General features: G+C 37.1%; 1 protein-coding gene across 1 annotated transcript in view; it reads left to right on the plus strand.

The window, feature by feature from the left end:
• The window catches only part of ZCCHC7 (zinc finger CCHC-type containing 7), a 248,063-nt gene that overhangs the window by 164,379 nt on the left and 56,884 nt on the right, over positions 1-26,800 (plus strand). The window contains exons 3-5 of the mRNA XM_068974380.1: positions 21,951-21,994; positions 23,181-23,306; positions 24,231-24,401. Coding sequence (XP_068830481.1) covers positions 21,951-21,994; positions 23,181-23,306; positions 24,231-24,401 — 341 coding nt within the window. The remainder of the gene's footprint in view (positions 1-21,950; positions 21,995-23,180; positions 23,307-24,230; positions 24,402-26,800) is intronic.

Raw genomic sequence — 26,800 nt, forward strand, 5'->3', positions numbered from 1 at the left:
AGCCAGTGTATGTATATCCTCCCCATCCTAAAATTTATATTTTTTAAAAGTATTTTTATAATTTTATATGTCTATATATATATAAATTCTGAATTATCTTAATTTCTGGGGAAACAAATTTTATGTTGTTTTCTTTGTTTTTATTCCTCACCACAAGATTTCGCATCTAAATCTTACTGTAGCTTTTCCAAATACTCCCATTGTTTGAAAACAGAGAACTTTATAATGGAAAAATGGTCTCCTTTTTTTGCCCTTACCCACTTGAATTTTTATTTTAAAACAACAAAATTTAATAAGAAGCTGATTTATTCTATCCCTGCTTTCCCCTTCTCCCCATTATACTACTTTATTCTTGAGTTACTTTTTCATTGTTTTAAAAAAATTGAGGATTCAAACTTTGTTATAGGCACCTCAGTCAAATTGTAGGGTAATGGTGATATGAAAAAATAACTGATTCATAAAATTATCAGAAGGGGAATTTTTCAAGTTTATTAAACAGAAAAAGGACAGTTGGTTTGGTTTAGTCATCAAAATAAATTGTGACCTACTGATCTCCAAGTCCTATATTGTGCTCAGATTTTCCACTGGGAATGAAACATTCCGCTGTCCCTTTTTACTGTTTAACTTAAGCTGCAGTGAACACTAGGAGAATGGCCCTGTGGCTGAGCTGCTTATTTTTTTTTTTTTTAATCTATTCATTTTATACTTTCAGACAGATTTTTCCCTGGGGTGAAACAAAGGTTAACTGAAATTTCCTCTGTTGTGTACCTGAACGAATCAGCAGTTTGAGAAGGAAATCCCATTGATGGGCCAAGAGAGTGACAGGCTCTATTTAAAAAATTCCCCCGACTGTGTGGTAGACCAGCCATGCCATGAATTTAACTGTTCCTGTGGTCCCCATACTTGTACCCACCAAAAAAAACAGAGAGAGAGAAAGCGACTTTGTTCTGCAAACGTAGCCCTAAGCTTTGAAAACCACGAGCCATTGAGTTTTGTGAATTCAAGTTAGAAAGCAACAGAGGCCAAGACTCTAGGGGAACAATATCTGAAAGGGAGTACACAAAAACAGGTAGAAACTGTTTAACTGTTTCCTCTGTGTGTATACAGATTTATGTGTGTTTATACACACACTCTAAAAAACCTATGCCTTCTCATTTTATGTAGCTAGTCCTAATTATATGTAAGCAATGATGTTTGTTAAGTTTTGAAATCTGCTAAATTTCTGTTTATATATATATATAGCTTTTTTACTTCATTAAAGTATTTTGGTTTTAACAGGACATATATGTTTTGGAAATGAAAGTAAACACAGTATATGTTTAAATGGTTAAAAAAAACTGGACCTTTACTAACCTCTGCAGGAGCTTTGCTGTCAGAGCCAGCTCATGTATTTTGTATTTTTCCTGTTTAAGGGAAGCTGCTTTAAATATGAAAAGATGGTATCTTAAATTGGATTAAACATCCTTAATTCATGTGTATTTAATCTCAGGACTTGTGAGTCCTGTTGAAAATCCCACTTTAACCCTGCCTAGTAGGCCTCAATAGTGCATACTGCATAGAGATTATATATAAATAGTATGGTCTTTCTGAGGTGGAGAGTAGTGTGTATTCCCAGGGGGCATGAACTGTGTACGTTTCTAACAAATATTTCACATATGTTGCTAATTCGTATTTCTTTTTACAAGTTTAGGATTTAGTTTTAAAGAAGATTTTATTATCAAAACTTTCTTAAGTGTATCCAGCTGTCTAGTGTGGATGGGAATTTATGGAGATTTTGTAAAACACTAGAATTCATAGAGAAAATAATCCAGAAGGATTGGTTTCTGACAAGGACTTTGAGCAAGCAGGTACCATTTGAGTTGGTTCCTGAGAGAGAAAAGTAAGAATTTATTTTAAAAGGTCATTCAGGGGCTAGGTTCATGCTCACAAATGAGAAAATGAAGTTGAGAATTAAAATGATTAACACAAAATTATTCAGTACGTTTGGAAGAACCTAGATTTCAATTCATATCTGATGTTTACATGCACAATAAACTGCTTCTCTTTTATTCTAAGATGGGTATTTTTAAAAGATTATTTCTTTCTTGTCAGTTATACCTCAGTAAATCTGGGAAAAGAATGATTTCTTTCTTTACCTTTTTCTTTTGTTATTTTCTAACTTTTTCTTCTCTCACTGTTTTCTATTCCTTGTCTTTTCTTCTTCTCTTTTTTTTTCAGTATTGATCCTACTGCAAGTAGATTGTGGCATTATAAGTTTAGACCAGATTCTGGGGGAGGATCTGTTCAGATCCTTTGGCCTATAAAAAGCTACATTGTTCTTTTTGGCTGTAATTTTTTAAAAATCAAAATCTATTTCATAGCTAGTTGAGCAAGCTATGAATTAATCAGATACTCATTAGTTGATGCTTACATGTAAATAGAAGAGCTAACCAATGCCATGGATAGATCTCAGTTAATTTTTAAAGATCAATAAAACAGATGACATCTTTTTTTAGGGATCACTTGGTTTTTCCAATTTTATTCATTAAATAATATTTATGACTTTCTACTATGTGCCAGACACCATTAGGGCTATAGAGGTACAAGTGGTACTGTGATAAGAAAATGGTTCCTGCCCCCTTACAGACCATAACTGGAAAGCTGGGACATTATTTCTATCAAATTTTATAAAGGACCAGCATTGTTCTTCAGATAATACCATTATTCCTCTCAGAATACAGTCCTGTATTAAAAAGTGGAAGAGTGCAAGTTGTTTTCACGTTGATTGCTATGTGCTACATGATAAAATGATAATATTGTAGGGATTTTGGTAACAGTTTTATTACCAAATAAACCAGAGATTCATCATAAAAATAATTTAGGGGATGATAAGAGCATGTTGGTTAAAAGTATGGTTTAGAAGTAAGCCTCTGGTCTGCCACTTACAAGTTTTGTGGCACTAGACAAATTATTTAAAAACTCACATAAACCTCACCTTTTTTCATCTGTGTAGTGAAAATAATAATAGCTGCCTCTATAAGATTGTTGTGAGGGTTAAACTAGGAAAAAAAATGTGTAAAAATGCTTAATACAGCAGCTAGCATAGAATAAGCTCTTTATGTATTAGCTGTTCTTATGTTCTATATTTTTTATTGGAATATTTCTTTACAATGTTGTTTTAGTTTCTTACTGTACAGTGTCATGAATCAGCTATATGTATACATATATTCCTCTCCCTCTTGAGCCTCCTTCCCACACCACTATTCCACCTCTCCAGGTCATCACAGAGCACTGAGCTTTTCTGTGTTTTTTAAAAAGGATCTGGATTTTCTTTCTCTGGAAGGGTCTGTTAGTGGAATTTGGAAAGGAACATTCTTTATGTATTGTGCGTGTTTTCTTTGTTGGAGATAATGCACATTAGCATTTCCTCAAAACTCAAGATGAACATTTGTTTTTAAGTATTATCTATCCTAAAAACAATGGGGAATAAAAGTATTAACAACTAAAATAGGTTTTTAAATTTTGTTTTCTTTTTAATTCAAAGTTTTTTGTAATAATATATACATAATAATATCTCCATAACTTCTTGCTGTTCTCCAGCCATCTCAGTTTTGAGTAATAGTTATTGTAGGTCCATAGGTGAATATTTGTGTTTTGGATTTAAAGACAATTCTGTCAGTAATCTTTCTGAAGCTAAATCAAAACTTGGGTAGCTTATGGGGCTTGTCTTCCATGTGATATCCAAATTCTCCTCCACATACTGAGTCACCTGGTGGTCATTAGATGGTAAAAGTTTTAAAGTAATAAGTTACCATGTTTTAGATGAGTATTTTATAGTCCGACTGCTCACACAGTTGTCTCTGTTTTCTGCCTTGAGTCTCTCTCCTCCACTTCTCTTCAGTTCAGTAGAGTTTTTGCCTCAGTGCTTTATTCAAACTTCTCTTATCAAGATGAACAGTAATTTGCTAATAATTACAAGAGTCAGCTCTCAACCTTTATCTTAACCCTGTTCTATCATGGCATTCCCCATAATTGACAGCACCTCTTCTCGGATACATTTTCTTTAGCTGGCTTACAGGAGATTTACTCTTCCTCCCAACAGGTTTCCTCCCACCTCACTGATGACTGCTTCTAAATCCTTGCTCCTTTTTTATTCTTTTCCTATACTCATTCCCTTGGTGCAGTCACCCAGTCCTGTCTCCATGCCATAATCAACAACTTTATATTTCCAGTTCAGGTCTATCAAACTTAAGACTGGTATATCCAGTAGCCTATTCAGTATTGTAATTTGGATGTTTAATAAGTATCAAAAATCCAATCTGTTCAAAATGAAATTCATCTTTCCTCATAAGCATCTTCATCTACAGGTTTTAGTTGCATCAACTGTACCCTTTTAGTTGCTTGGAGTGGGAGTCATCCTTGACTCTGGTCTTTTCTTACATTCGCATCCAGTTGATTAGGAAATCTCATTGACTCTACCTTCAGAATATATTCAGAATTCCTTCAGTTCTCAGCACATCTTATGCTGCCATCCTGGTCAGAGGTTATCATCATTACTTGACTGAATTGTTTCAATCACCACCTAATTGGTCTCCCTACTTCTTTACTTGCCTTCACTTTTTAATCTTAACAGAATGATTCTTTAAATTGTCAGTCAAATCATATCATTCCTCTGCTCAAAATCCTCCATGACTTCCCATGTCACTTAGAATAAAAGCAAGTATCTTTATAAAGCCTGCAAGGCCCTCCATAAACTGGCAACCCTGTACTTCTTTGACCTCACCTCCCCCTACTTTGGGCTTCCCTGGTGGCTCAGACAGTAAAGAGTCTGCCTGCAGTGCGGGAGACCAGGGTTTGATCCCTGGGTCAGGAAGATCCCCTGGAGAAGGCAATGGCACCCCACTCCAGTACTCTTGCCTGGGAAATCCCATGGATGGAGGAGCCTGGTAGGCTACAGTCCATGGGGTTACAAAGAGTCGGACACGACTGAGCGATTTCACTTTCCCCCTGCTTTACTGCTCTAACCACACTGGCCTCCCTGCTGTTCATCAACCACAACCAAGAATATACTTGCTTTAAGGACTGCTTTGTCTGTTCCTACTGCCTGGGATATCCCAGAATTGCATGGCTAATTCCGTGGTCTCCTTTCTTTAGGTTTTTGCTTAAATATCAATGAGATCTATTCTGTCCACCTTATGTAAAATTTAATTTATATCCAATACTACCAATTCCCATTACCATGCTCTACTTTTTCTTTTTTCAAAAGCATTTATTACTAACATATATCATTTACTTGTTATGTTTGTTGTTTATTGTTTCTCTACCCTAGAGGGACACTAGAATTTAAGTTTTATGGGGGCAGCAATCTCTATTTTGTTTATTTAGCTCAAGGACCAGAATGGTGCCTCAATATGGTAGTAAATAAGTATTTATTGAATGAATAATGTTTATTATTGTAAGAGTTGAGAATAATGTTTAGTTTAACCCTCAGTATACCAGCAGGTTCATTAGACCTGGTTTTAGTTTGTTTCTTTTATGAGCATTTTTAACTATTTCTGAGAATGTATATTTCATAACTTTTATTCTTTCTTAGAGACCTTCCAGAGAACAGAGAAAAAATTTACTTTTCTTAATAGACTAAAACTCATTCTATCCCAGAATTACTAAATGGGTCCATTGGTTCTTTTTGTAAATCTAAGATACATCATAGAATCCTAGTGATCTTATTTTTGCCATATCTTAAAGCATTTTACTATTTCATCATTCTAAGAATAATTTTATCATACTCATCAATTATTCCAACTATGCATTAAAAAAAAAGTTAAACTAATTAAAAATAGCAGAATGAGGGAATTGCCTAGAATGATTATGTAATAGTGAGATAAATCTTCACTGTTTGATCATCCTTCAGTTTCCTTATTTTGATGCCTAGAGTACTGCATTATCTTTCATGAATGTATAAAAGAAGTCTGAAGTTACTTTTTTTTTTTAGCTTTCATTGAACAAAGTTAAAAAAATCCAGAATTTTACATTTTCTGCCCAAACTGGCAAATAAAAGAAAATTAACAAAGACATTTCACAGTTATTAGATGAATCAGAACATGAACGCAAAGAGACAAGTTGTAGTATCTAGACTTTAATAATGTGATGAACTTGACCTTTTAAATGCAGAAAGGAAATAGAGTATTCTCATTTAGTCATTCAAACAGCAGGAAGTTCTTTGCTACACAGTATTTTATGCAAGAATCTGTACCATCCAGCTTTGATAAGGGGATGTGTGGCAGTATTATTTCACATTTTATGATACTTGTGTACCAAAATTCATTTGATATGGTTTGTTTCAGATGGACAGATGCTGAAGGCATATGTGTATACAGGGGTGATTGGAAGGAAATAGATAATATGGAAGTGAAAAAAAATAACTGGATTGGTCATTCTAATTGGTGTTTATAAATCAAAAAGTAAAAATATTTTGTAATTATGGAACAAAGAGACATATTTGAAATGTGGTGTTAATTATTTACAAAATGGTTGTGCTCCAAGTTCATACATGACAACTGACTAGCAGTTAGTTGTATTCCAGGATGTTATACATTTCAGGTATATTTAACTTCAAAAATAGGAATATATAAAATAATAATTTGGATTTGCCATGTGTAAATTCTTCTTAAGATTTCTGATCATATTGTTTTTCATTATCACTTTTTATTTGTGAAATGACTTCAATTATTAAAGGGTCTGTTGGACCCAGATGATTAATGTTAATGACTATTTTTCTTGTGCCTGTGTGCTAAGTTGCTTCAGTTGTGTCTGACTCTTTGCAACTCTGGGGGCTGTAGCCTGCCAGGCTCCTCTGTCCATGGAATTCTCCAGGCAAGAATATTGGAGTGGGTTGCCATGCCCTCTTCCATGGAATCTTCCCAATCTAGGGATCGAACCCGTGTCTCTTATGTCTCCTGTATTAGCAGACTGGTTTTTTACCACTAGCAACACTCTGAGCCACCAGGGAAGCCCATAATACTGGAGATATTGAAGATAACTAACTGCCCCAATACTGGAGATATAAAGATAGCTAAATATTAGCCTAATAGAGAGATGAGGTGCTAGTGGCTGTCATGGTAGTAAGTAGACTTTTCAGATTATGTAAATGAAACAACTAGGCTGGTGTTAAACAGGAAAATTAAAGAATTGTATAAGAGGAGAAACAATGTATCACTGGTGGTGGTGGTGTTTAGTCTCTAAGCCATGTCCAACTCTTCTGACTCCATGGACTGTGGTCTGCCAGGCTCCTCTGTCCATGGGATTTCCCAAGCAAGAACACTGGAGTGGGTTGCCATTTCCTTCACGGGATTTTCCCGACCCAGGGATCCAACCCACATTTCCTGCACTGGCAGGTGGATTCTTTACCACTGAGCCACCAGGGAAGCTCAGTGTACTACTATATAAACCGAATATTGACCTGAGAGGGGAGATGGAGGAAAAAGAAATTCAGATAGATTGTTATTAGAAAGCTGAATCCTCTTTTACTTTATTAGGAATTTAGATATTAACACATGAAATAGATAAATCCATAAATATCAGAATGAACATTATTTAGAAGTGTACAGGTAAATATCAAAAGAAATAGAACTAAAACTGCCTCTGAGGAGTGGGCTTAGCACAGGAATGGGCTCAGCACTTTCCTCTCAGCACAGAAGAGAACTGCTGTTTTTTTTCTTTTACACTTTTTTAGTATTATTGGAGTTTTTAAAACCATGTGCCTGTATTTCATGATAAAAATTAGCAATAAAATGGGAAATTACATATTTAAAGAGAAAGCTGGTATGGATCATCTGAAGTTGAAGGGACAGGGACAGTTCAACAATCCTAGATCTGAGGTGGTGAATGTATGGTGATAACTGGAAGGAAACTGGAATATTGGCTTAGAAAGACATTGTAAAGGAATATGCTGTAGAATTTAAGACCTGGCCTGACTGGATAACGGGATGAAGCATTGGCTTAAGATGGAAATAAACCTACATTCTGAGTCATTAACAACAGCAGAGAGGCATTTTGAGCCAGTTTCAAGTGGTGGTGTAAAAATGAGTTTTGCTTTGGATATGTTTTATTTACAATGACTGTAATATAAATGTGATATATCTTATAAACAATTATAAGCCTGGACATATTTGGTCTTAAGATCTGGAGAGAGATTTGAAGACTGTATCAGCCCCCAAAATAATAAAAATGAATTGTTTTGAAGTGACTTACTTCACCAAGGAGAAAGTGAAGAGAGAATCAGACATTGAAAACCATACATATGCTCACATACAAGGTTAATGATAGATAAAGAAAAAGGATTTGGAAAGTAGACAAAGAAGTGTTAAATAGAAGGATGGTTGAAAGAATATAGCTTCCAGATTGGTATTAAAATTTTACCAGCAGGTTGATACCAAATTTATGTAGCCTTTAAATTGTCTCTAGAAACCTAAAATACCTTTTAAAAAGTAGCCTCTTCATTAAATTTGAATGTTGTGTGCTTGTCATTTACAAATGTTTCAAGTGTCCATATTGTATATTTTGCCTTTTGGACAGAAAAGGGTGAAAGTTAGGAATAGGCACCATAGTAGATACTTAAGAACAAAAAACAACTTGCATACTCTGACTATGTTTACCGTTTCTGTTGATAGTTTTTCCTTTCTGTTCTTGTTAGTGTAATTTGAGGCATCTTTTGTTTCTAAACAAATATTTCTTAAACAGGTGGTTTATTTTCTAAATCCTTGGGAGTGGGCAAGAATGGGAGTGAGAGAGAATTCTGTGTGTGTGTGTGTCTGTCTGTCTGTCTGTATCTTTGGGGTTACACAAAAGCCTTTATATGACTTTATATGACTGATATGCTTTGCAAGAGCTCTGTGTTCATAAGCACCTGTATTTATTTCCTCTTTCTTCTTCCTCCTCTACCTCTAAAAAAAGAAAAGCTAAATCCCCATTTATCACTGACACACACTTAAAAATATAAAATTTCTGGTAAATTTAATTTGATTTAAAATAAGATGAACAATTTGATGCCTAACTTGCAAATTCTTTTACTAAAATTTGTTTTATTTAAACGATTGCCAGTTATACAATGCAAAAATTTAATGACGAAATGGTTTTGTGACCAGTATTAAATGGAAAAGTATAAATAAGAGAAAACTAAGACAGAAATAAAGAGCAGTTTGAGAAGAATGCTTGTGAATAAAGTGGCTCAGCCCTCAGGGGATTTGCATGTGGCATCGTGTGTATTTCAAAAGTTTCCGTTGAAATAACAGATGCTACTGATGAAGTTGGGAATAGTAACTTTATTTGTGGCTGGTTCAGTTGCTTATTAAAAGTGAGAAGATCCCAGGGGGAACTCTGGCATAGTGGAGTTAGACTCAAGAAAGGATGTAACATAAATATCTTGCAGCTTTATCTCTGTCATCTTTAATCCATGAATACTGGGTAGGTACAGGCAAGATTATCAATAAATGTCCAATTATCTTATATTACATTTGGATCCTGTGTTTGCCAAGTAATTTTATTTGATAAGTGATTTTATAAATTTCTTTTTTAGTTTCTAGAGTTGCGTGCTACAGAAATTCCAGAGTTTTTCCTTAGTCATTGATCATTTATCCTATTGAGCTTTTATATGTATACAGTGAGAATCTATATAATTATCTATTGGCTTATGTACTCCAGAACAGTATTTACTGACATAAGTGTACATATGAATGTTTCCTTTTTCTTTTAAATTTTTTCCTAATGTAATTCAAAGTATGCAAGATGTTGTGCTGATAACTGGATAAATACAACTTATGACTTTGTGAGGGAAATAAAATATTTTTTAATGCAAAATGTTCTCAGTAGCTTAAGAGATACAAATAACCTGCTTTAGACTATAAGAGAAAGAGAAAATAATTCTACAGAATGAATTCAAAAGAAGAAATGTTATTTAGGTAATTCATTCCATAAACATGAGTACCTGTGATAAATACACAATCATGCTTTGATGTGTGGAAGAATACACAATCATGCTTTGATGTGTGGAAGATAAGGTAGAATGCTAAGGTTAAATCCAGGATGTTACAAATTTGAGAGTGATCATTTCTGCTTTTGAGAGGTTATCAGGGTGACATCAGTGGATGAGGTAACACATGATTTGAGACTTGAAGACCAAGTCCCCCAGTTCCAAGTGGTTGAGATTGGAGTTGGCTTGTGTTTCAAGGAATACATGCATAAGCAAAGTTGCAGAGGACATGAACACTTTAGGGAAATTACTAGGCATAGATGGAGCACAGGAATTGAGAAGGTGAAGCCAGAGAAATAGATGAGGACCAGATCTTAGAAGGTACTGTGTGGCACACAGAGGAGTTTTACATTGATTCTGCAAGCATTGAGGGATCATTCAGGGCATAATGTTTTCACATTTATGTTTTAGAAACATTATTTCATTCACAGTATATACAGATATCAAATTGTTATATTCCTGAAACTAATGTATATCCGTTATACCTGGGGTGGGGGTGGGGAGGCCTCCCTAAAAAAAGAAACATTATTCTGGTAAGAAGGGAAGGCAGAATGGGTTGTGCTCCTAGGGATAGAAATTCTAGGTGAGAAATTAAGTGTCTCTGGGTCAACCTAATGGCACTGAAGTTATTATGAATAGATTTGGTGAACAACTAACTATTTGAAAGGTGAGAGAGAAGAGCTGAGGTTTTGATTTGGAAAATAAACTAAGTTGTTGAGAACTTACGAGGAGGAAAAGTAGGGTTATTTGTTTTTAAGAGAGAAACTCAAGGAATGGGGAAAAAGTCAAGAATTTACTTTTAGTGATTATGATTTTGAGTTACCTGTACAAAATCTAATCCAAATATCCCATAGATCAGGAGCTGAAGATAAGATTTGGTCTAGAAATACAAATTTGGTGGTTCTCTCAGTGGGCATGTGTGACATAACCTGGGACAAAGAATGTAATATACTACGTGGCCAGTGAAGGAAGAAGCTGTCAAGGGGAAGAAGAACTAGCAAAGTAGGTTGTGCTTTAAGCCAAAAAAATTGCTAACTGCTCACAGAGGTCAAATGAGAAAAGTACTGAATAAAGAACTGAGCTGTCATATTCCGAGGTTATAATCACAGGAGTTCCCTGGCAATCCAGTAGTCAGGACTCAGCTCTTACTGCCAGGGGACCAGGTTCGACCCTTGGTTTGGGAAATTAGATCCCAGAAGAAAGTAAGAAAGGAAAAAAGAGAGAGAGAGAGATTGTGCTGGCTTGGAAGTTGCAGACAGCCTGTAGAAGCTGGTGAAGGCCAGGAAATGGGTTTTCCCCAGCCTCTGGAAGGAAAGCAGCCCTGCAGGAAAAAAGAATTTATAGTCATGGAAATTGGGCTGGGTTAGGTGGAAAACTAGGCAAAGAGCGAGATGGTGTTGAAGATCAAGGGAATAAAATGACCAAAAGTACAGAGAAGGGAAAGCACTGGGAGTGTTAAATTACAAAAAGTAAGACCTTTTAGTTTAAAATATTAGGTATGTAAAAAGGGAGTCTGGGCAATATATTAGAAATGTAATGTTGTTGATTTGTCTTTTGTGGTATAACTACCAAATTACTTAACCTCAGTTTTATCTTCTTTATGTTTTGTGGTTTGTTTGTTTATTTTAAACATTTCAGTGTGTAAGATTTGTTAAAGTAGGAGTTAATAAAATGTTTTTCCAGAGATCACCAAAGATTCTAGAAGATTTCAGTTCAGCATATCCAGTTGAATAATGCCATGTCATATGAGTCATAGTTTGTACTTCAAGGGAGAAAAGGTGTTGAGAAGGCCCAAAATCTTGGTTCCTTAGGGATTACAGATATATAGCAACCATTGTTTCTTTTTTCCCAGCCCCCATCTGTGAGACTGTCTGTAGACTCACAGATATTTGGAGGAAAAAAACAGTTGTTAGAGAACTTAAATACTTAGTATTGTATGAAGACTATTTTGATCATGCAGTCAACATAAGGTAATTAATTGATAACTGGAGGAATTGAGTATTTCTTGTTAAATAATACATATCCCAAATATAGAGGACTTTCAGTCTATTTGGGGGCTTCCCTGGTGGTTCAGATGGTAAAGAACCTGCCTGCCAATGCAGGAGCCTCAGGTTCGATCCCTAGGTCAGAAAGAACCCCTGGAGAAGGGAATGGCAACCCACTTCAGCCTGAAGAGTTCCATGGACAGGGGAACCTGGAGGGCTACAGTTCTTGGGGTCAGCAAAGAGTCAGACACGACTGAATGACTTCCACATCAATCTTTTTAAAGACTTGATGTTAATTAAATCATCCTATATTTTTAAAAATGAGATGGTTGTGGTTATTTACTGAACACAGTAATGCTTTTTGGATTCTTTAGCCCAGAGATACATGATAAGTTTCTTCAAGGCAAGCATCATGTCTTAGTCCTCTTTCTGTCTCCAACATTGTCTTTTACATGAGAAATTTTCAGTGAATATATGTTCAGAATTAACTTGACACTACATTAAATGAAAACATTTTACACTTTGAGGAAAGTTGCATTTTACATTCTTAAGTAATTAGTAGTGGCAGAGTCAGTATTTATATCTTTTTGCTGAATATTAAATTCAGGTCCACTGTTTGCAGAGAAAATCATAAACATATTTACCTTTTCACTGAAATGTAATGAGACTTAAAATTTTAGACATTAGAAATTAGGATTACTAGAATTTTTTATGTAAGGCACCATATGGGCCTCCGTGCAAGAAGGGACTATAGGGTATTAGACTCAAGGGAAGATTTTTCTTAGTGCCTGGCTCCTGTAGTGAAATAACCAACTGGATATGCTGAGCTGAAATCTTTAGTAGTCTTTGGTGATCCTTGGAAAAACGTTTTACTAACTCCTACTTTAACAAATCTTAACTTTTGTTAAAAAAGAGAGAGAGAGAACCAGCTCTGTAATTGTGGCTGCTTCCTCAGCACAGAAATGATCTTCACCTATTCCCGCCCATCAGAATTTAGGCAGGCTAGGTATAATTGAAGTGAAGCATGAATTGGCTTTACTCCTCAGAAATTTAGCCCAAACTCTTCCTTAGTTCCTTTGAAAACCTGAGTATAGTCTTATGGGTAAAAATAGCTGCATTAGCACTACATATCACAAAAGCAGCAATTGCTGTTTTTTGTAGCAAGCACATATTTAAAAAATGAATATTTATGTGACCATACTTACAGGATTGTTCTGAAGGTATAATATATATTTAAAACAATTTACAGACAGTGAGTCACCATCCCCATATAAATAGGAAGGATGTTTATCTTTATGCATGATAGAAAAAGAGAGAAGGAAGGAGAGAAAGGAGGGAGGGAAGAATAAAGATAGCAGAATAGTTCCAGAAATAGAAAATGTGTAAAATGTGTAAGGTTATGGGTTCACTTTTCTTTGGGGTTTGCCTTTTTGTTTTGAAGGTTATTTCAGAAGACAGGAAATACAAAAGCATCCTGTAATGCTGTTGGACTGTCTCTGCTTTCAAGAGTAACTACTCTGGCAGAAAGAGACCTGTTGTACTGTTTCTTGGAGTGCTCCACACAGTAGGAAGTCAAGATTTTTAAAGTTAAACTAATGAAGGAAGGACATAGGAAATTTCTTAGTTGGAAAAATAGATTTAACAGTCATAAGTCCTCATATGTGTTAAAGATGAAAATGAAATGAAAAACTTCCTGTAAGTAACAATATTTTAATGCTCAATATTTGTATGTATAAAAAGGTGAAAATTCTTAGTAAAGGAATTATCACACCCTTTGTTCCAGGCTTTCCAGGTGACTCAGATGGTAAAGTGTCTGCCTGCAATGTGGGAGACCCATGTTTGGTCCCTGGGTCAGGAAGATCCCCTGGAGAAGGAAATCGCAACCCACTCCAGTATTCTTGCCTGGAAAATTCCATGGACAGAAGAGCCTGGTGGGCTACAGTCCATGGGGTCGCAGAGTCAGACACAACTGAGCGACTTCACTGCACTTTGTTCCAATCAGACTGTATTGTTTGCTGTATCCTTTTACCTCTTTCATTACATTGCTTGTGCCTTTTCTTTTTACTCGTGTTCTTCATCACTTAAAATCCTACTTGAGATGTTTCCTTCCAGCCATATTTTGTTAACTTACACCAGACTTGCCCTCCTGACAAGAGATGATGAAATTAGCAGACAAGGACTTTAAAACAGACATTATAAATATGTGGAGGTTTAAAGGGAAAGAGGCATATAAGAGAAATGGAAGATATAAAAATGAAGCAAAGGAAAGTTACAGAGCTGAAATATATAATAGTTTGAAACAAAAAAATGAAATGAAAAATTTTAGTGGTTTGACTTAACTACAGATAACACATTTTCAGACATTGAACAACAGGCAGTACAGGACCATGATTCTTGAGAATGTGGAAATGAATGAGATACGCCTTACAGTCAACCTGCATTGTGATACTAAGAAAGGGAACCCAGGCGTAGTGGCCATCTCATTAAGAGGAGAAGACAGAAATCAGAGTTGAGAGAGACTAAAGAAGCTGTAATTTGTGGAGTAGAGTACTGGAGACTAGAATTCCTAGAACTTACCGAACAATTGCCAGAACTTACCTGAGTTCTTGCTTGCCAGATTGGACAGTATTGAACATCCGAGACATTCAATAGAGACCCCAGAAGATATATCTTGGTAGTAGGGCTTCAGTTCAGTTCAGTCGCTCAGTCATGTCTGACTCTGCGACTCCATGGACTTTATCACGCCAGGCTTCCATGTCCATCACCAACTCCTGGAGCTTACTCAAACTCTAACCCTAAGTAAAGGCTACTCTGGACCACCCTAGCAAAGCTTTAAAAGTCTCAAAAGGATCACCTGATGTGGAGGTTGCTTAACTGCTTGTCAGACAGAGTCTCACACTTTTTAAAGTAAGAAAACAAAATCAAGACACTCAACAGTGTACCTTAGTAGCATCCATGCGGGGGCAGGGAGGCGGGAATTACTAGGCTTTAAGAAAGCAGGAAAATGTCACTCATAACCAGGAGAAAAATCAGTCAAGTGATACAAACCTAGAAGTGACAGAGAATATGAAATTAGCAGCAGGGACTTTAAAACAGCTGTTAAAAATGTACTCTGAAATTTAAAGGAAGAGAGAAATGTAATAAGAGAAATGAAAGGTATAAAAAAGAAACGGAACTTCTAGAACTGAAATACATATTTGAGATGAAAACTTTACTGGATGGGCGTAAGTACAAATTAGATTATTCAAAGGAAAAGAGCAAGAGACTTATGGACAACTTAAAGCCAATAATTTCTACAATTTAGAAGTAATTGACAAATTTTTTGAAAGTCACAAATTATCAAAACTGGCCCAAGAAGAAACTGAAAATGTGAATGGCTCCATATCTACTAAAAAAAAGAAAAGTAGAATTACTCTTTTAAAACCTTCTACAAGTAAAATTCTTGTCTCACAAACAAGGAAAACTCCAATCTAGAGGGCTTCAGTGGTGAATTCTTTCAGATATTTAAGAAAAAAATAATACCAACTCTTCCCAACACTTCTGAACTCTTGTGAGGCTAGTTTTATACCAATGTCAAAACCAGACATTTTAAGGAAAGTATAAATCAGTATCCTTCACGAACACAGATGTAAAAATTCTTAATAAAATAATAGCAAATTGAATTCTGCAATACATTTTAAAGAATAGTACATCCTAACCAAGTGGAGTTAATCCCAGAATACAAGATTGGTTTAATATTTGAAAATGAAATCACTGTAGTTTACTGTATTAAGAGAAAAAGAGGAAAAGCCATGGGCTATCTCAGTTGATGCAGATAAGGTACTGAGATTTCAGCACGCATTCATATTAAAAACCCAGGAAACTAGGACTAGAAAGGAATTTCTTAAACCTGTTATGAAAGATCTACAGCAAAACAGAATGCTCGATTATGAAAAAATATATTTTCCCCTATAGTTCCTGTCACCACTGATCATAATGGAGGTCCTGTATAATACAGTGAGGTTAAAAAAAAAAAAGCAAAAGGCGTACAGGTCGGAAAAGAGGCAACAAAACTGTTTTTATTCACAGTATTCATCAGTGTAATGACCATTAAAGTCATAATGAATACTACTTCACACCCATTCTAAGGTTAAAGTTTAAAAGACTGACAGTTTCAAAACTGGTACAACCACTACGGAGAACATGATGGAGATAATTAATAAAAAATAAAAATAGAACTACCATACGATCCAGCAATCCTACTGCTGGGCATGCATCCAGGAAAAAACAATTTGAAAGGTTACATGCACCTCAGATGTTCATTGGAACAGTGTTTACAATAGCCAAGACATGAAAGCAGGGAAATGTCCATTGACAAATGAATGGGTAAAGAAGATATGGTACATATATACAATGGAATATTACTCAACCATAAAAATGAAATAAGGCGATTTGCAGTGACATGGATGGACCTAGAGATAATCATACTAAGTAAACCAAATCAGACAAAGACAAATATCATAGGATATCACTTACTTGTGAAATCTTAAAAAATGGTACAAATGAACATATATACAAAACAGAAGGAGTCATAGCAGTAGAAAACAAATTTATGATTACCAAGGGGGACTTCGGCCACCTCATAAGAAGAATTGACTCATTGGAAAAGACTCTGATGCTGGGAGGGATTGAGGGCAGGAGGAGAAGGGGACGACAGAGGATAAGATGGCTGGATGGCATCACGGACTCAGTGGACGTGAGTCTAAGTGAACTCCGGGAGATAGTGATAACAGGGAGGCCTGGCGTGCTGCGATTCATGGGGTCGCAAAGAGTCGGACACGACTGAGCGACTGAACTGAACTGAACTGAACTGAAGGGGGACAGTGGAGGGACAGATAATTTGGGAGATTGGGATTGAGATATACAGACACTATATAAAGTCTATAACTAATAACGACTTACAGTATAGCACAGGGAACTCTACTCAGTACTCTGTAATCTATATAGGAAAAGGATCTAAAAAAGAGGAGATAAATACACACATATAAGTGATTATTCACTTTGCTGTGCAGCAGAAATCAACACAGCATTGTAAATCAGTTCAGTTGCCCATTCATGTCCGACTCTTTGCGACCCCATGAACTGCAGCACACCAGGCTTCCTTGTCCATCACCAACTCCCGGAGCTTGCTCAAACTCATGTCCATCAAGTTGGTAATGCCATCCAACCATCTCATCCTCTGTTGTCCCCTTCTCCTCCTGCCTTCAATCTTTCCCATCATCAGGGTCTTTTCCAGTGAGTCAGTTTGCATCAGGTGGTCAAAGTATTGGAATTTCAGCTTCAGCATCAGTCCTTCCAATGAATATTCAGGACTGATTTCCTTTAGGATGGACTGCTTGGATCTCTTTGCAGTCCAAGGGACTCTCAAGAGTCTTCTCCAACACCACAGTTCAGAAGCATCAATTCTTCAGCACTCAGCTTATAACTAGGTTACAAGCTCTTACTCATTTTTGTTTACCCTATAGCACCTTCTGGAGAAGGCAGTAGCACCCCACTCCAGTACTCTTGCCTGGAAAATCCCATGGATGGAGGAGCCTGGTGGGCTGCAGTCCATGGGTTCGCTAAGAGTTGGACACGACTGAGTGACTTCTCTTTCACTTTTCACTTTCATGCATTGGAGAAGAAAATGGCAACCCACTCCAGTGTTCTTGCCTGGAGAATCCCAGGGATGGGGGAGCCTGCTGGGCTGCCGTCTATGGGGTTGCATAGAGTCAGACATGACTGAAGCGACTTAGCAGCAGCAGCAGCAGCAGGATAGCACCTTCCCTGGTGGAAGGGTTTCCCTGGTGCCTCAGAGGTTAAAGCATCTGCCTGCAATGCTGGAGACCAGGGTTTGATCCCTGGGTCGGGAAGATCCCCTGGAGAAGGAAATGGCAACCCACTCCAGTATTCTTGCCTGGAGAATCCCATGGAGGGACGAGCCTGGTAGGCTACAGTCCACGGGGTCGCAAAGAGTCAGACACCTGAGCTACTTTACTTTCACTTTCACAGCACCTTGCTTATTGTAACCTTTCAATACATGTTTGTTAAACTTGAGCACATTTAATGCAAAGACAGAGTTACCAGCTATTGCTTTGATTATAATTCTAAAGTCTGAAAAGAGTCATAATCCCGGATCTTAGCAAGAGAAGGCTAACAGGTAGGTAAGAGTCGAAATTAGGCATCAGTGAAATTAAAAGACACTCCTTGGAAGAAAAGTTATGACCAACCTAGATAGCATATTCAAAAGCAGAAACATTACTTTGCCGACTAAGGTCCATCTAGTCAAGGCTATGGTTTTTCCTGTGGTCATGTATGGATGTGAGAGTTGGACTGTGAAGAAAGCTGAGCACCGAAGAATTGATGCTTTTGAACTGTGGTGTTGGAGAAGGCTCTTGAGAGTCTCTTGGACTGCAAGGAGATCCACCCAGTCCATTCTGAAGGAGATAAGCCCTGGGATTTCTTTGGAAGGAATGATGCTAAAGCTGAAACTCCAGTACTTTGGCCACCTGATGCGAAGAGATGACTCCTAAGAAAAGACTCTGATGCTGGGAGGGATTGGGGGCAAGAGGAGAAGGGGACGACCGAGGATGAGATGGCTGGATGGCAGGACTGACTCGATGGATGTGAGTCTGAGTGAACTCCGGGAGTTGGTGATGGACAGGGAGGCCTGGTGTGCTGCGATTCATGGGGTCGCAAAGAGTCGGACACGACTGAGCAACTGAACTGAACTGAGGACAGTCCTAATTTTACACTTTAGGGCACTCCCATTTTATATTCTGTGGTGGTTACAGTACACACAGAGAAGATGGGTGCTCCTCGGCCCTGTGGGACATTGTCTTTAAGGCAAGACACTGAATTGGTTGCAAAAGTCTGGAGGATTTAGGTTATGTAGACTTAAGTAATAGTGTATTGGATTCCAGTAATGAATGAAAAGTTGATAGAATCACAGAAACTCCATGCTAGAAGGTACCATAGATACCACTTAATCCAATTCGTTATTAAACAGACCCAGAGAGGATAAATAACCTGCCCTTTGGCACATAACAAATAAGAGATAGGGTTAAGACTGGAACCCAGGTTTCTGACAAAATCTGTACCAAAAATTTAATGAAGTGGAGAATGGCTGCCTGTGGAAGTTCTAATGAGTTGCCCTTAGAAAAAGCTTCCATTAGGTTTGTATTTAAGGTTAAGAAGCAAACAGGATAGGAAAAGAGTCAGCTGTCATTACCAGGATAGAATCAAAACTGAACCATGAGTAGGGCCAAGAGTTGACTTGTATGTTCCTGGTGATGTCTTTACTTCATTTACCACCAAGAAGTCTGATTTCATTTGTAACTTAAGCCTATTTTGTATACTTGTTGACAACTTTCTATAGTAAGAATATTCTGTAGCATGTTGAGGAGAAGTTAGTATATAACCTAGATATTGTTGAATTCCACAGTTATGTTAAAACAATCTAAGTAGAGCTGATCCCTCTCATAAACCTTCCCTTTTTTCAATATTCTCTCTTCATGTGTAAATTTATTGGGGTTTGGGGCTGATTAACAGTTGCTATTTTGCATTTCCTTGGTTTAGGAGTTCATTTTTTTTTTAAGGACAGTATTAAGTCAGTTTTGTAATTAGTGATTTTTAATGGTCATTTTGACTTTTAATGATGAAGGACTTTGAGGTACAAAGGGCAGCTTTGAAAGTTACAGCAGAGCATGCTCCTTAGATGAATCCTTTGAATGAAAGAATAATAGCATGGATGGTGATGATGAAGGAATAGAAGCTGCGGCTATTTTATGTATTCTCCACTCTCAGTATATGGATGCAGCCTCCGAATTTTATAAAGAAAATAATCATCAGTACAGCATCTCTGCTCTCCTATGGATTGGTCTTTTTGTAAAGCAGCCTCTTGGTTTTCTTAGTAAAAGTATTTTATTTAAAAATATATCTCTAGACACTTACTCCTGGTTCAGTTCAGATGCTCAGTCGTGTCTGACTGTTTGCGACCCCACGAACCGCAGCACGCCAGGCCTCCCTATCCATCACCAACTCCCAGAGTCCACCCAAACTCATGTCCATTGTGTCAGTGATGCCATCCAGCCATCTCATCTTCTGTCGTCCCCTTCTCCTCCTGCCCTCAACCTTTCCCAGCATCAGAGTCTTTTCCAATGAGTCATCTCTTTGCATCAGGTGGCCAAAGTATTGGAGTTTCAGCTTCAACATCAGTCCTTCCAGTGAACACCCAGGACCCATCTCCTTTAGGATGGACTGGTTGGATCTCCTTGCAGTCCAAGGGACTCTCAAGAGTCTTCTCCAACACCACAGTTCAAAAGCATCAATTCTTCGGCACTCAGCTTTCTTCACAGTCCAACTCTCACATCCGTACATGACCACAGGAAAAACCATAGCCTTGACTAGATGGACCTTAGTCGGCAAAGTAATGTCTCTGCTTTTGAATATGCTGTCTAGGTTGGTCATAACTTTCCTTCCAAGGAGCAAGCGTCTTTTAATTTCTTGGCTGCAGTCATGATCCACAGTGATTTTGGAGCCCAGAAAAATAAAGTCAGCCACTGTTTCCCCATCTATTTGCCATGAAGTGTTGGGACCGGATGTCATGATCTTAGTTTTCTGAATGTTGAGCTTTAAGCCAACTTTTTCACTCTCCTCTTTCAAGAGGCTCTTTAGTTCTTCTTCACTTTCTGCCATAAGGGTGGTCCTGGGAAAATGTAGATTACTTCATGTCTCTTCAGAATTCCTTTCAAAGAAGAGTCAAGCTCAATTTGTGTTTTTTATTTTGTTTTGTTTTGGTTTTTTTTGAGATAGAAAAGAAGGGTAGGTAGGAGAAAGGAGGAAATCTTAACTTTGCTTTAGGGGAAGAAAAAATCATTCAGTCCTTTGTTGACACCTTAGCTTCTGCATTAGTCATATGTCCCTTCCTCCTTGGCCATGGGTGGACTAAGGGAATAGCAACCATTTGCAAGTTTGTAAAGGGGCAGTGCAAGGAGAAGAAAACAGCTGATAAAGGAAAAGGTAGAGCTCCCCACCCCACTAAGTTTTTACCGTTGTATTTTTAAACCGATCACCAGCTGCTAGATATTTGACCTCTCTTATTTCACTATTTTTGATGTTATAAAAAATACAGTGCTAAATTCCTAGCTCTAATCATGAGATAATATTCATAGTCCAACTTTTTAAAATGTTACAGTGAAGTTAACTACAATGTGAAGCTGGTGGACACAGTTAATACTGATATTGGAAGGAAAAACCTTTCTTCTATCTACTTGAGTCTGAATGGTGGGGAGGCCTGCGAATTAACTGACAGTAGAGAGAGTAACAGGAGAAAAGACCAAAGGTGGAAGCACTCAGTAATGAGTAACTTGCTGAAGGGTAAAAGTTTGTATACCAACTTAACAGAAGGGAGAATTTAGAGCTTCCGAAGATAGAAGGTTGTGATGTGTGTCTTGCCACAATTTTGGAGGAATGTCCTGGTACCCATGGTCAGTGACTTTCCTGATTAGAGACCTCTGAGTTGGGGAAAGGGGCTGTGGCAGCTAGCTCATGAAACAGGCTTTAGTCAGATAAGGGAAGTTCAGATAAGATTTCTTTTTTGCGCCTGCTGTTGGGTTTTTGGTCTCTTCAGAGATTTACAGTTTGATGATGTTCAAAGCATTTTCACATATCTCATCTGATTCACACATCTCATCTGATTTTTTAGGTATACTATACAGGGAAAATACTGTTACTCCCGTTTCACAGGTAAGGAAACAGATTAAGAGAGGTTAAGTATTTTCAGAGCCACAGAAGTAGTAACAGAGTCAAGATGTTAAGGGATTTACATTTCTCAGTATACCTTTGTAGTTCAATATCAGTACTAACAAATTGAATAATTATTGTCAATCAAATGCTTTAAAGGTGTAAAGATTGAGTAACATGTTTTATTTGTTTTGTAGGAGAAGATGATGTGAACTGGTTCATCAGTGACAAAGACATTGAGGTAAAATCAAAGTTATAAATAATAGGTTAATAATTTCCTTTGATTCATAGTTTCCTTTTACTTCATTGTGATGACTTAATAAGCTTTTTAAACGTAGCAGCAGTCCAAGTATCTTGTAAGAAAAAGTTTAATTTTAGTTTATGGATGGTTGAATTTTTCAGAAGCATGGTTAAGCCTTGATTTTCTCCAGTCAGTTAATTGCCATAATGATTTAGTCCCCTATCCCTTTTGCTGCTTCTCTGCTATGAGTCCTCTCAACCATTTTGCCTGGTACCACTCAAGATCAACACCGGAAATAACTGCTTCTTCAGTGTAAGGAAATGGTTAGTCTATATTTAGGATGTGGCAGGTGTTTGTCTTTCTCAATTATTAGCCTTAATTGTGAGAGATGGCTAGAAAAGAATAATTTTACAGTTTGGTATAAGGAAAGTTTTAAGAGATAATTATATTGTGTCTCCTTTTGAGACCTACTTGGCTAATTCAGTAGGATAATAAGTGAAACATGAACTTTTTTTCAAAAATTAAACCAAACAAGATAAAAGCATGGTTGACATAGTTTTTCCCCTTTAGATAGTCTATATCATATGTTTCGCTAATACTCTCTTGCATGATATTGGATTTTGGCTAGAATATGGGACATCAGAATTGGATCAGTGTAGGAAGAATAGATCTTAAAAGGACTCTAGGGGGAAGACATTACCTTTTTCTCTCTTAGAAGTTAAAATCCAGTTTGTAGGGATTAACTCTGGGCTGTTCAAAAGAAGGAATGTATTTGGTGGGTCTACGGTTTGTAAAGGGCAAAATCATAAAAAACACCAACGCCTAACTAAAAATTTAAGCAAGCCTCTCATTCAGAGAAATGTGGTATACATTGATATATGTCAGCAATATCTTTGACTCTGAATGCCACTGTGATGTCTGAATGATGCACCAGCACCCTTACTAGACCTGAACTGTAAGCAGGGTAAGATAAAAGAGAAACGGAATCATATGGAGAAGTGTAAAAGAATATAAGAGATGGGCAAACAAAAAGCAGAGCTGTCTTCATGGTACCCTTTTAAATTTTTCTAACTCCTTTAAGAACATAAAGTTCCCTGTTGCTAGCTTCTAAATTGAGCAGATTATGATTGTTAATTCTGTTGAACAGAGTGAAATAATTTTAATTTTTGATCTTTTTTCCCCTTAGGCACAGATAGGTAATAAAAGATCATCTGGAAAATGGACCCATCGATACTATACAGCCAACAAAAATGTTACCTGTAGAAACTGTGACAAATGTGGCCATTTGTCAAAAAACTGCCCCTTCCCACAAGTATGTGAAATAAATGTTTCTTTCCATATTGTTAAAATAGTAGGGTTAGAACCTTTAATACCTTCCAATTCAAATGTTATGTAATATATGGGTTACATTTCATGGTAAATGTTCGTGTAAGTCACAGCCTTGAGTAGTAGTAAAGGATAATAAATCTACTGCCAGAATCAATTTCAGTATCCCATTAGAAGTTGTACAGCCTTAAGCAAATCATTTCACCTTTTGTGCCTCTCTTTTCTTTACTATAAAATGAGGAGGTTGAATCAGATTGATTCTTGACTCGTTTTTGGTTCTAAGTCTTCTATTTTATGACACAGCTTGTTTCATTGTGGGATAATTTTCATTGCCGGAAAATTACAATTTTAGGCATTTATAAATGTTTATCGATGTAAATTATGTTCAACAGATATATTAGCCTTTGAAATAACACAGAACTCTTAGACATTTCTTGACACTTAGTGAGCCCTTAACAAATATTTCATCCCTTACCTGCTCCTTCCAAATGATTGTCTTTCAGGTATTGGAGGTGGCTCTCTTATTTCGTGCTTTACCTTTGTTTCTTCAGGCAAAGCAACCTCTTTCTGTATCTTTCTCCTAGAGTTAGCTTCCAGATCCTCATCATGCTACTTTCCATCTTAGATACATTCGACTTTGTCAGTGTTCTACAAAGCAAGGCATAAGAATAGATGCCAACTAATAGTATACATGTGGACTAAGCCTTTGTGGCAACCACAGAATACAGGTGGCTTTTGTTAAGACTCTGACTTAAGATATTTTGTTTGATTTTACAGTTATGTTTGATTTGACCTTCATTGGGTTCCCAAATGGAAATAATTTTTTAAGCAATTATACTGAAAAAAAAGTATTCTATTTGAGACTGAAGTATTTTACTAAAGAGATTTTTTTTGTTTGTCTGCCACCTAGAAAGTCCGCCCCTGCTGCCTCTGTTCCGAGAGAGGACACCTCCAGTATGCCTGTCCGGCCCGCTTTTGCTTAGGCTGTTCTTTGCCTATGTCTTCTACTCACAGATGTCTTGAAAGAGCTTCCTGGAGAAAACGCTGTGATCGATGTGATATGATAGGCCACTATGCTGATGTGAGTATCTAGCAAATGACTAATTTGTCAGGCTTTGGGGGCATCGTGCCAATTTGTAACCATCTGCTAGCCTACTTAAAAGAATGTTTCTCTGCTCTGTGTATAATAGTCAATGTCCCTTTGGCCACAGATCATGTATATCAGAACTATAATATCTCAGGATAGGGATCCTACTGAATGGTTCGTCCGGAAGCAGCATCAGCAAAAACTGTAAACCTGTGCTAGCCTCTTTGGCATAATGTGTTTGCCAAAGTAAAGGTTCAAATTAAAGAGGTATGTAATAAAAAACATGTAAAATTTATGCACCAATTCATAGTTAGATGAAATACATGCATATAAATACTTAACAGTTATATACAAAGGTCAGTATGAAGCCTGCTTATTGATGGCTCTTGGTGGTACAATAGTCTCATGCAAGAAAGACAAGCCACCAACACTTTAAATCTGCTTATCTTAGATCTTTCATTAGATTTTAAAAGACAGAAGTAACTTAGAAGATATTTCAGTTACTTGTAACACATTGAGTTTTAGCACATTGTTATTTTAGATGTCATTTTGTGTCGTGTTATAAATGTCTGTGGGGTTTTAGTCACAATTTCAACCAGAAGGGCTGTAGAATTAAGTATGCCCTCACAAAAAGTAGGAACCTTTTCTTTTAATTTGTTCTTCCCAAAGACATGATATAAAACACAAATATTTTTAAAATTTTGCATATACTGAATTATGCCTAGAGCCTTTTGCTTAAAACATTAATATGACTGTCTATTGGGATAAATGTTTGGTATATGTGTTTCTTATGTAAATAATATAGCAGTTATTGATTGTAGTTTCTAAAGGGCTCTACTGATTGTAGTTTCTAAACAAAAATAGGGTCACTGTCTGGTAAGTTAATTTTTTTCCAGTTAATTCTTTATGAATATGTCTCTGTATCAGTTCATAAAGGATATCTTTCTCATCAGTTCGGTTTAGTTCAGTCGCTCAGTCGTGTCCGACTCTTTGCGACCCCATGAATCGCAGCACGCCAAAGCCTCCCCGTCCATCACCAACTCCCGGAGTTCACTCAGATTCACGTCCATCGAGTCAGTGATGCCATCCAGCCATCTCATCCTCTGTCGTCCCCTTCTCCTCCTGCCCCCAATCCCTCCCAGCATCAAAGTCTTTTCCAGTGAGTCAACTCTTCGCATGAGCTGGAGTTTCAGCTTTAGCATCATTCCTTCCAAAGAACACCCAGGGCCAATCTCCTTCAGAATGGACTGGTTGGATCTCCTTGCAGTCCAAGGGACTCTCGAGTCTTCTCCAACACCACAGTTCAAAAGCATCAATTCTTCGGCACTCAGCCTTCTTCACAGTCCAACTCTCACATCCATACATGACTACTGGAAAAACCGTAGCCTTGACTAGACAGACCTTAGTGGGCAAAGTAATGTCTCTGCTTTTAAATATGCTATCTAGGTTGATCATAACTTTTCTTCCAAGGAGTAAGCATCTTTTAATTTCATGGCTGCAATCACCATCTGCAGTGATTTTGGAGCCCCCAAAATTAAAGTCTGACACTGTTTCCACTGTTTCCCCAACTATTTCCCATGAAGTGATGGGACCAGACGCCATGATCTTCGTTTTCTGAATCTTGAGCTTTAAGCCAACTTTTTCACTCTCCTCTTTCACTTTCATCAAGAAGCTTTTTAGTTCCTTGTCACTTTCTGCCATAAGGGTGGTGTCATCTGCATATCTGAGGTTATTGATATTTCTCCCAGCAATCTTGATTCCATCTTGTGTTTCTTCCAATCCAGAGTTTCTCATGATGTACTCTGCATATAAGTTAAATAAGCAGGGTGACAATATACAGCTTTGACGTACTCCTTTCCTATTTGGAACCAGTCTGTTGTTCCATGTCCCGTTCTAACTGTTGCTTCCTTACCTGCATACAGATTTCTCAAGCTCTATTTCTGCTTTATTGACTATGCCAGAGCCTTTGACTGTGTGGATCACAATAAACTGTGGAAAATTCTGAGAGAGATGGGAATATCAGACCACCTGACCTGCCTCTTGAGAAATCTTTCCCATAGCTAACCTTTATTCTTTTTTTTTTCACCAGTTACCCACCTATTTCTCTACCAATACATTTAGATTTTTTTAAAGAAACAGTGCTGCGATAAACATCTTTTTACCATGTTTTTATATCTCTTCATTCATGTAAGAGTATTTCAGTAAGTTGTATTCTAAATGGAATTGTATTATTAAAGGATATATACATTTGTTGTTGTTTAGTCACTAAGTCGTGTCCGACTCTTTGCAACCCCACGGACGGTAGCATGCCAGGCTTATCTGTGCTCCAGTATCTCCCGGAGTTTGCTCAAATTCATGTCCATTGAGTTGGTGATGCTATCTAACCATCTCAT

Source organism: Capricornis sumatraensis, chromosome 6 (assembly GCF_032405125.1).
Source record: "Capricornis sumatraensis isolate serow.1 chromosome 6, serow.2, whole genome shotgun sequence".
NCBI lineage: Eukaryota > Metazoa > Chordata > Mammalia > Artiodactyla > Bovidae > Capricornis > Capricornis sumatraensis.